This window comes from Magallana gigas, chromosome 8, assembly GCF_963853765.1.
Source record: "Magallana gigas chromosome 8, xbMagGiga1.1, whole genome shotgun sequence".
NCBI classification, from domain to species: Eukaryota; Metazoa; Mollusca; class Bivalvia; order Ostreida; family Ostreidae; genus Magallana; species Magallana gigas.
The window spans coordinates 1,067,755-1,078,577 of record NC_088860.1 but is presented as its reverse complement, the minus strand read 5'-3'; the positions used below and the strand labels follow the sequence as shown (position 1 = coordinate 1,078,577).

Here is a 10,823-nt window from a genome sequence, read left to right as displayed (position 1 = left end):
GACAACTTTCAAAATTAGATAAAATTAAGACTTAATATTTTAAGTTGATTTATTTGTCAAGACATTCACAATTTTTAATGCAATATAAAAGATGATAAAAAATTAAAGCCCATTTTCATAATGAAATTGTTCACAATTATATAATCGTAATCGGATATTGTTTTATTGATTCAAAAGAATAATAGATAGTATGTATGACAATATTCGTAACAGATGGTCTTATCTTTTTTTTCGTTTCTTCAGTCGTCCGGTTCTTCTAATTCCGGAGTGTCTTTGTTTATATCCAGAAGTTCCTGTTTGTCGATGCTTTCAATATGGAGGCTGACTTTTCCCCATTTCTTGAATCGATGCGGCTCCTCGCCTCCCGTGGTAAACAAGAAGGCGGTCACTTTCAGGACGGGGATCTCCAGTTTCTCGATTTTGAAGGTTGTTCCCCACTTCAGCTTGCATTTGGTGCACCTGATGATAGATATAGTGTACCTAGAGGGCGTTGTGTTGGTGTCAAACTCACAACGAGACCGGAAGTCGGGATTCGTCACAACACGATGCTGTCCGACATATAACCTCAAGTCAGTGTTGTTGACGGCCTCGGCGTGGCATTTAAAGCATATTAACTGGAAAGGTTTCTTGGCTTTGCTCGCTTCGTCCACCGAAAGCGAATCGTCAACGTTTCGTATCTCAGATTGGTATTTGAGGATTTTACCCATACGGTCATCTGGGTGCATCATGTACAGTCGTCGGAAAGCTTCGTCCATTAGCCTTGCCTTCTGAAGACTCACTTCCTCGCGTCTCTGGATAGTCTGGTCAGATATGTGAGCTACAGTTGAACCATGTCTGCGTGCTCGACCTTTTTTTAAAAAAAGTATTCAACTTTATTTACATATTCATTTTTGCAAATATCTTATTTGGGTTTTTGTTAACATTAACACAATTGTAGTGATAGAACCAGACTTAGAATTTTCACTTTAACTCAATCAATATCCAAGTTAGCCATCTGGGTAAAGATTTAAACGTATAACATTTCAGAAATGTGCAACGCAAGCAATATCGGTGTTATGGATAAACTTACCGCTCATCTGGATAACGCTCGCCTCGTTTCCGGTGTAGTTGTAGGTGATGATAAAGTTACAGTCCGGGACATCAATCCCCTCACTGCCGACAGAGGTCGCCACCAATACGTTCACATCGCCTTTACGGAAGTTGTCCAGGGTTTCATTTTTCTGTGCATCCGGCATTCCTGTGAACCCATACATTAAAATGTATTTGAATTTGGATAGGGTAACAGAATACGTTCAATATCTCTCTCTCTTGCTCTCTCTCTCTCTCTCTCTCTCTCTCTCTCTCTCTCTCTCTCTCTTGCTCTCTCTCTCTCTCTCTCTCTCTCTCTCTCTCTCCATACCTTTACTGGTTTCCGAGGAGTTGGTCCCAGTGAACGGAGCTGCTCGTATCCCCAGTGATGCCAGTTCCTGACTCAGATACTGTGCCAGGGCGAACGCCGTGGCTCTCGTCTGAATGAAGACCATCCCCTTCACTTCCTCGTATTCTCCCACAAATTCAACCATTTTCTCTCTCATCAACTTGAGGTAGGGATTCATCTCGACTTTCATCTCGCCAGCCTTCTTACAAAATTCTGAAACAAAAAATATGATTAGTATTCCTTAGTATAATAAAAATATATATGATTAATTTGTATATTACATTAAAATAGGCATTTATATTTAGATTTACCCATTATCATTTGTAGGAACTCTTTTTCTTTTGTACTTGCGGTGTCAATAGTTTTGAGGTCATCCTCGAATTTCCTCTGCAGATGTTCAATGACATGTTCCCTGTTCATCAAATAGTTGACATCGAGGGCCTCGTTGTAAGCCTGGTTTATCAAACGGAAAAGTTAGTTGTATATGCACCAAAAGCAGATGACCACAAGCAAAACAAACACACACAAAATCAGTTATCAATTATCTGTATCCGTTATTCAGTAATAACAAAAAAAATTATTAACAAATGATAACTTAAACACGAAACACATATACCAATACCTATGGATTTCATTCTCTTTTAAATTTTCAATATTAAACCAAATACACTTATCATCAATTTCTTTAAAGGACATCAAATTTTCTCACCGCGAGATGTGTCATGGCGGCGTGAACTTCTCGCACCAGGTGTTTGTTGTTCCTTAATTTACATGACACCTTGTTCCGGAAGTGGACTGTCCACCTTTGGTAGTGTTTACCGTCCTTCCGTTTTGGCTTTTTCTGCCACATCGGTTTTAGTTGATTGTTGTTGTTTACTTATAGACATATAAAAACTAGATTCAATGACAAATTGGTTAAAGGGTATGTAATCTTTATATATTTGATAACAAAAACCAACTTTTAGTTGTGAGTTTTCCTTTAGCCTATCAATTAATCACATACCTTCTGTGGTGCTGATATACTCCTCAATTTGTTCAATATTTTGAAGAATAATACTCTTTAGAGGGTCCTTTTCTTTTTCTCCCATTTTGATCGTCTCTGAAAGCATTAAGAAGGCATATCAACAAGTCAACACATAGCTAGATACATTTGTTACAATACAAGCAGGTGCATTATCTACTATAGTCACACAATATATTTAGAACATCAACCTTGTTTTGGAACAGCTACATGTTTCCGGAACTCCTCTATATTTTTCGTTACAGTCGAGATATCATAAACGTCCAGATTGGCGCATAGTTTGAGCATGTGTTGTAGCGCCCCGCTCTCTGTGGTGGAATCCCCAACACCTAATGTCGCCGTCAGACCCACTACCTGGAGGCACGGATTGTATAATCATATATATAACAGCTCAAGACAATAATAAATCTATATATACTATATAATACAATGATAATATTGTTTAATGGCATCGGTTCAACGTTAGTGTAAGAGAAATGCATGGGTGTGTAAATCATTATTATTTTCTTTTCTTATTAACTTCTTTCATAAAAGTGAAAACCGTCACCTGTGGGACTTTTTTCTCCTTCCTCTTCATCGTTAGGTATTGCTTCATTACGTTGTTGTAAGGCTCTCGTTTCCTGGTGTGGTGGCACTCGTCAAAGATCAGTAGAGATACGTCACTCAGGCTGATCCGTTTGTTGTTGATGTTGTTCAGTAGGATCTGCGGCGTCAGGAAAAACACGTGGTGGTCCTCAAACACCAGGTGCATTCCTAGACACTCCTTCGTGGCGGTGTGTAAGTGGTAAATCTTTATAGAGAAAGTATTTGTTGTACGCAAAACGAAGTTTATGTTAAATATGGCAAATGTATGTCTAATGTCTAATAAGTATGTTATATGTGAACAATACTCAGAATATCCCTTTAAGTTTAAACTTACTTTTTTATCTGGAATGTACTTTTGGAACAAGTTAAATTGCTGTTCAACTAAAGCATTTGTTCTGGCAAGAAAAACCACACGACCTAAATGAGAAAAATATTTTCATTAATACAAAATACAGTCCATATACGAATGTTTGAAGAAAATCAAGCAATTTTCTGTGTTCTATACCCTCAGGATTTTTCAACAGGTGCTTCTTTGTAATGTGCAGAGCGACCCACGTTTTTCCGGTTCCGGTATGCGCACAAACAATTGTATTATGACCATTTATTGCGCTTTCTGCCAGTTCCAGTTGATAAGGACGAAGTCTCATTTCCGGCACTTTTTTCCTTTTCATAGTTTTCTCACTCACTAAATGTATTTTTAAACCAAATCAGTCTTGTATAATTGCATGGTCTCAATAAATGAAATTAATTAAAAGTATTACATTTATATTTTGCACGTTTGTCACCTTCATTGTCGTATTTTTCAAGGTCAGAGTTGTACTCCTCTTCAGAATCAGATTCGGTGGACGGAGCTGGACTACTCTCCGGGGCAGCTACCAATCCTTTCTGTACTAGTTCATCTGATAAAAGTAAACCCTTAACAATCATTTTTTTTCTGTATATTTAAATATAATTGTTTGAAAACAGTTTTCGTCCAGTGTTGTCACTGTCCTGTCAAACTTTCAAGAGATTTCAGCTCGTTTCAAATTCCAATTGTCTCCTTGTCCAATTTTACCGGTATTTCATAGGACAGTAATTATCCATTTTAGGTGAGTTCCGTTTAAATTTTCTTACATAAGATAGAAACCAAGTGGTTAAAATGAATTTGATGTGGAGACGTATCCAGTTCCTCCAAGACTTACCGTTTGTTGCACCAGAGCGCTGGCTGGGTCTCATTAAGGAGACTTACCGTTCGTTGCGCCGGGGTCGATCTTTGTCAGTAACGCTGGCTGGGTCTCATTAAGGGCGTTGAACAGCGCCGCGGCCCAGTGTTTGTGCTTCTTCTTCATCCTCCTGACCAGCTCCCTACAGGCCTCAGACCTGTCCCCCACCTGTAGAGAGTTCAGGTACTGCTGGTCCTTGACCTTGATGTAACCTTTGGCCAGTAAGATCGGGATCAGAGAGGCTGCGTCGATTTCATTCATCAGTTCCGGTTTTGTCATCTTGAAGAGGAATTCCATGAAATCTTCACCGGCAGCTTGGTCTTCGTCATCAGTGTTCTCGTAGCAATCCACCAGCCTCTGGTAGCCTAGCCAAGAAAATCTATTTTTATATCTGATGTAATCATATATAGAAGATGATATTTAAAGGTATTACAAAAACATTGGCTTCTTGGATTTACCAGTCTTAGGTAAGCTACATTTAGATGTGATGTAAGATCAACCTGTAAGTATTAGGTCTACATAGCTATGTCTTTATTCGACTTTTCAATGTGTTTGCACCAAGCCGATATTTTGAAAATGACGACCATCACCTGGTGTAAGTACCATCCAAATTCATGTAGAAAAATGATGTATATATTACTTATTATTTTTTAGTTTTTGTATAGGTTTTTTTAATAAACAAAAAATACAGAGAATAAAAGAATGAATTTAATTTAGATATAAGTAATACAAACAAAACTTCCTTTTTTGTTTTGTTCTGAATCTTACATGCTTTAAAAAGGTGCATGGACCATCAAAGTGGTCTCTGAGTAATGTTGACTTCTTTTGGAATCTTTGCTATTGTTTCAAAAATGGAAAATTGATTTAACTAATAGATGAAGATATCCTGATTTTAGCGACCCCGTATTTATATAAAAAAAGTTTTATTCTTTGAAATTAATTTCAATGGTCAATTATTTGTTGATGTAATTTTGCTAGTTATATTGGACATGTTATGACTTACATCGTCAAAAATGTAAATTAGTTATTTGGTAAAATTTATTATTGATAATTCTTATATTCAAACATATATACGTTATGCCTTAAAATTGGCGTTGCACTCGACTAGGCGTGCGCAGATGTAGAGGGGGTGGGGCCTAGACTCCCTGGAAATTTCAAATGTTTCATGTTAAATTACTGAAAACATGCTTCGGAACCTCCCTAGCAAACACACACACAAATCGATATCCTTCGGACCCCCCTTCCCCCCCCCCAAAAAAAAAAACTAGATCCGCGCATGTTTGAGGATGAAACAGAAACGTACTATAGTGATAGTCCGTGATATGTATCTATACTGTTGACCATTACACTGTACATACTGTAAATTTTAAAAGATACTGTTAGAGAGTAACAATATCTTGATCTGAGTGGAACTGATACCTTCTTCTCTGAAAGCATTGATGAGTCTGTTAGCATTGTCCAGTCTCTCCTCTTCAGATTCCCTACGAAGGATCAAGTTCAAAAACTTCATGCATGCTTCCTTTTTCTGCCCGGTCTTCTGCAGCTGCTCTATCATATAAACATCGTTATCTGTAACAACAAAATCATTTCACACAATTTGATTGAAAGTGGCCGCCATACATACGATTAGATCAAACCCCGTCTATTGTCTGATAAACTTTTTTTTAATAAAAAATCTACTTAGTTATTTTCGCGTATTTATTATCTGAAATATCGATATTTTATTATTCATGTACGTACATGTTTTCAATTTGCTCATTTACTGGCATTAGTTACACCTGAGTCCTTATTATTTACTACGAAGTATTTCAATTGAGAAACTATTGACCAATCACAATATAAAGTCACAGGGGTTTTTTTTCTAAGAGACAGACCTGACAGGAACGGGAAATGTTCCAACACATCGACAGGTTCTAAGTGCTCCCTCACCTCCGCCACGAATCGTTTATTTATCCTTTCCATTGCAGCGACAATCTAGAGAAAACGAAAGTAACTTATTTCTTCTTATTTATACAGGAAGTGCTTATTTCTATCAATAGAAATGTGTATTTCCTGTCTGCCAAGTCTTACTATTTTTATGCAATTTTGAGCAGGTTTTTTTACATAAAAATTCTATCAATAGAAATGGGTATTTCCTGTCTGACAAGTCTTTTATGCACATTTATACATTATTTAATTCAATAACGTTTAATATTTTAACCTTTATTACTTGACTTCCATTGAAATCAATCCATTTTATGTCTGACAAACATTTCAAGCGTTTCTGAAGAAATTGCTGCGTTTCGTAAAATACAAATTCAAAAAGATAAACGTTTCCTGTATACATTGATAATACAAAATGATAAACACTCAATATTTTTCTGTTAGTTTGGATCAAAATATAATTGTATATATCTATATTTCAACACCTTTGTTCTTTACTATGCAGTTGATAATTCATATAATTCACACATGCATCTTTGTCATCGTTAAACATAGTGAATTAAATGAAATCGGTTTAATTTTAAAGAAAAAAACCTGCAATTTAGCCGTATAAGAAAACATTTTTTTTAATAATCATAAGCTACAGATCGTGTGCTTTTTTAAAATCGTGTGTTGATTTTGAATTTTGAAGGAGTAATTCAACTTTCTCTCTAAAAATAAAGTTGTAAAACACGTCAAGTAATTTAAATCAATTAAAAACCAGTTAATAATGGAGAAAAATCTTTCTTGAAATTTATCTCTATACACATTAATAAATCCTCATCATTTTTTAAATCCAAGAACAAGCTTGGTATTGGGTTATCTAGATCACTGCTGATAAGTAACGCATTGTCGGAATTTCACGGCATATTCTATTGTCCCAAGTGCTCTACTCTAAGTAACTCATACATACTCACGGAAAAATAACCATCTATTATTCATATTTAGGCTGGCATGCATCAATTTACTACGAAATGCTTTTATAGCATTATCATCGTTTTCATACCTCTAAAAACAAAGAGTTTCGATTTCAAATTTAATTTTAACATATATTTTTTTTAATGTAAATAAATGGATTAGGCAGTAGGCAGTGCCTATGTAAGCCTTCTTCATAAGGAACGAGGTACACATAATTATTACAAATAATCTAATTCAATGCAGCTTTTTATTTAGTGAATTTTTAATGAATGAATGTAAGATGGCATAATACTGCTTATAATAATTGTATAGAAGATGAAACATATGAATAGTGGGCAATGAAGAGGTTTCACTTTCTCCCTGGTGAATTAAAAAAATATATTCATAGAATTGATGAAAGTTCCACAAGACCGTAAAACACGGGGAAAAGGTCGTAGGTTTCCGACTATATGACAGCAACCCATACATTTAAAATAACAATTACAACCTAGAACTGGGATTTTTTTTCATTTAGAGCAAAATTTTTATCAACTGGTGTCTCGTGCGAAACTATCCTTTGTCGCTAATTCAGGATTAGCTTGCTTATGTAATTCATATTTTTCGCGAAATATTTCATAACTGATTTGGACAAAAGCTAATAACCTTGTAAAAAAAAAATTCAAAAAATAAAAGCTATATTTGTACAAATTAACATAGGTCTAGGAAGTCTGTGAATATAAATGCGTTGATCTGAAAACAACTGCAACTATCTGTAACTTTTTCTAAATATTATATACTAAGTTACATTTGAGATAGATTTAAAATACTAAGGCTACCGATTTATTCTTTAGAATGTCGTGTAAGATTGTGTCCTACAAAAGACAATCGAGTTTGGCCTTCCACGATTATTGTGTTTTTAAATCAATGGCTGTTGCAATTATTTCCGTGAAACCAAAATGTAGCTTGAATTTAAACAATCTTTTGTCACGTGAATCATCAGACACCCTGACAAGAATGTGACCAATTTTCTCGCATCCTTCTTCATGACAGTACTGCACCTCTTTGTCTGAGCGATAAATTTCTACACTTATCAGGGAAGAATTAAACGACCTAAATGTCTTCTCTATGCTTGTCTTCCCTATTTCAAGCTCTTGATTTCGTTTTATTAGGCAATCAAAAATGCCCGAACATATCGTTTTTACCTCTTCGTTGGTATATTTACAAACCAGAGGGTGTTCACCCATCGACAAAGGGGAGATCGGCGGCGACACCATAGTAACCCCCACTCCTCCGAACTACACAATTAGGGAACTCGCTAAAATTATCCAGCTGATGCCCCTGTTCTATCCTTTTTCGAGCTATAATCTCAGCACTGTGTCCAAACAACACTGCTCCCTTCATCACGGTAGTGCTGCCCTCTCGCGAATTAACAATTGCCTTGTTTGGAAACTCCTTCTGTATTTCTTTTTGAAGCATTGGACATTCGGAGAATCCCCCAACAAGCAATATGATATCAATATCTTCCACGTCTTTCTCTGTAAACAAATTCTTCAAGTGTTTTACAATATCTTTGATTGGGCCACCAAAAACTGTGTCTGTAAAATACAATTCCTTAATGCGCAGCTTTGGATCTCTACATTTTATCTTATTCAATTCCATATCTTGCAACCTCATTTCAATTGAATTTTCTTTGCTTTTGTTTGCCTTCTTGAATGTCTCAAATAGCGTACCAAAGTGGTAAAACGTAATCAATTCGTCAAGATTGCTGTATCCAATGTTACGTTTATTAACCTCAAAACCTCTCCACATTTCCAGCCAGTCTGATGGAGAACTATTCTTAAATTCATGTACAACGTTCTTCCCAAATATGTCATTAAGAAGTTCGAAGAAAAGGTTGTCCACGTTAGTTCCTCCGACATTTTTTCCAGAAGCACAGTGTAACTCCCTCAGAGACTGGTCATCCTCAACGCTATAAGCTGTAACGTCAACTGTTCCCACTTTGAAAAAAAGACAATAACATGGTTTCATCATCAAAAATGAAATACTAATGAGCTGAGTTGATAACAACGAAGTAAAAATTTGACTACCCCCACAATCTATAACCATGAACTTGTTACCAGATTTAAACGTCTGTACACTTTTTGATCAGTGCTAACTGCTTACATAGAAGAGCTGTGGACTCCGGTTCTAACGCTAGAACGAGATTATCGTCTTTAATACCTGCCTAAACATGAGGAAAAAACTAACGAACTTCCAATCAATACATTTAATCATATAACGCTTAAAATTATAACATATAAACCTGTATAACTGCTTCTTGCATGAACTGCTTTGCTTGGTCATACCAAATTGCAGGAACTGTTAGGACCCACAATACGAAGGTCAATCGAAAAATACTTTTGTCATAGCTATGTTACTTAACGTCATATCATTACTAAATTTGTTAGACATAATTAAGCAATAGTTTCAAACAATTTGCAAGAAAAAAATTAATAAATTCCTTTATTTCTAAGAATTATTTAGAATCTAATCCTGCAAAAAATGAGGTCACGGCGCACGGTCAAGATTTGTGTTATGTCAACATAAAACAATATAATGTTAAAAGTAATATCTCTATAAATTGGGATTAAAACCAAATAATATTGAAACCTCAAATTAAGTATAGTCATGGTATTCTTTTTACCAAATAATGACAGGATATATTGTTTTGTCAAACAGATTTTAGTAACTAAAGACAGATAGTCCTCTTAGAATTGACTAAAAAACATCGACGTCGCCGGACGTCACGGCGCAACGAGAAGTACAAACAAAATTGATTTAACTCAGAAAAAGCCGATACAAGCTATGAAAATGCTCAATGGTGCAAAAAATAAGGCAACAATTATTTGCAACTTTTTGTTTAAATGTAATAAATTTTGTGGGGGTGTTAGTAATAAATTTTGAATATAAAACAGTCCGAAAGAGAGTAAAATATCTGTAATTATTTGGTCAAAAATAAGTAACGTCAACCGATGTTCAGAGTTATCCCTACTGTACACTAAGAGATACACGGATAGAAAATGAAAAATTTGAAAAACTTACATATGATTCTTGAAAAAATGTATGCAAATAAGATGTTAAGTGGTTCAGTGCCATTTGAAATTGTAAGGAAAAAGGCACAAGAGACTAAGCGCGATATAAAGATGGGGTATATCTATAAACTGTGCATGTTTTGTTTTGACGCCATATTTTGAACCTTACCGTGCGCCGTGATGACAAAACATGTTGTTTTTAAAAAGGGGTAACAAAAATACCGTTTCATCATATGTCTTTCATAGTGCATTTCATAACTATTAATAGGGAATATATTTGCTGTAAACCATGAGCCTTTAATTCAAAGTATTATAATTAGCCTTCAAAACCTTTTGTTTGTGGACATTTCATATTGTTTAACATGAAATAAAACCAACCAAATAATCTCCATACAACTTCATTTTAAATCTTCAGAAGTAAAGGCATTCTGCAACGCTGTATTTTTTTCTTCGTCTTTTTTGTCATCGTTGTCATCGCTTTCGACGTCCTCTTTACTGTCTTGCTCTTCCTGGGCTTTCTCCGCTAACTGGGCATATTTCTTTTCTGTTTTGTACCCAAAACAATTAAAGTTTTCCGCCTTATTAAACAAGATGCTGGTCGGTGTTTTGAGTGCATCATTTCTGTGTTGTGCCATACTAGATTCGATTCAATATTTAATATGTTCCTC

General features: G+C 35.4%; 2 protein-coding genes across 2 annotated transcripts; both read right to left on the bottom strand.

Annotated features, from left to right (window-relative positions):
• Positions 1–35: 35 nt before the first annotated feature.
• LOC105324080 (ATP-dependent RNA helicase DHX58) lies at positions 36–6,253 on the bottom strand. Its single transcript, XM_066069721.1, has 14 exons — positions 6,100–6,253; positions 5,645–5,794; positions 4,252–4,590; positions 3,809–3,922; positions 3,529–3,708; positions 3,358–3,440; positions 2,986–3,228; positions 2,630–2,792; positions 2,421–2,516; positions 2,127–2,293; positions 1,729–1,870; positions 1,400–1,630; positions 1,070–1,237; positions 36–847 (listed from the first exon to the last, which is right to left on the bottom strand). The coding sequence occupies exons 1-14, from the start codon at positions 6,185–6,187 to the stop codon at positions 240–242; spliced, it is 2,772 nt and encodes a 923-aa protein (XP_065925793.1). The 5' UTR covers positions 6,188–6,253; the 3' UTR covers positions 36–239.
• A 2,067-nt stretch (positions 6,254–8,320) lies between these two features.
• Positions 8,321–10,790, bottom strand: LOC136270630 (heat shock 70 kDa protein 12A-like). The gene is made up of 2 exons (XM_066068892.1): positions 10,652–10,790; positions 8,321–9,081 (listed from the first exon to the last, which is right to left on the bottom strand). The coding sequence occupies exons 1-2, from the start codon at positions 10,788–10,790 to the stop codon at positions 8,321–8,323; spliced, it is 900 nt and encodes a 299-aa protein (XP_065924964.1).
• Between the last annotated feature and the right edge of the window lie 33 nt (positions 10,791–10,823).

Excerpts from the sequence above, each read along its gene's own strand:
- LOC105324080 (XM_066069721.1), bottom strand. The coding sequence starts at position 6,187 with ATGGAAAGGATAAATAAACGATTCGTGGCGGAGGTGAGGGAGCACTTA. Across the intron at positions 5,795-6,099 it reads ACATTTCCCGTTCCTGTCAG|ATAACGATGTTTATATGATA; the intron begins GTCTGTCTCTTA and ends TTGTTGTTACAG. Across the intron at positions 2,294-2,420 it reads GTATATCAGCACCACAGAAG|TAAACAACAACAATCAACTA; the intron begins GTATGTGATTAA and ends TATGTCTATAAG.
- LOC136270630 (XM_066068892.1), bottom strand. The coding sequence starts at position 10,790 with ATGGCACAACACAGAAATGATGCACTCAAAACACCGACCAGCATCTTG. Across the intron at positions 9,082-10,651 it reads AGCCCAGGAAGAGCAAGACA|TGGGAACAGTTGACGTTACA; the intron begins GTAAAGAGGACG and ends TTTTTTTCAAAG.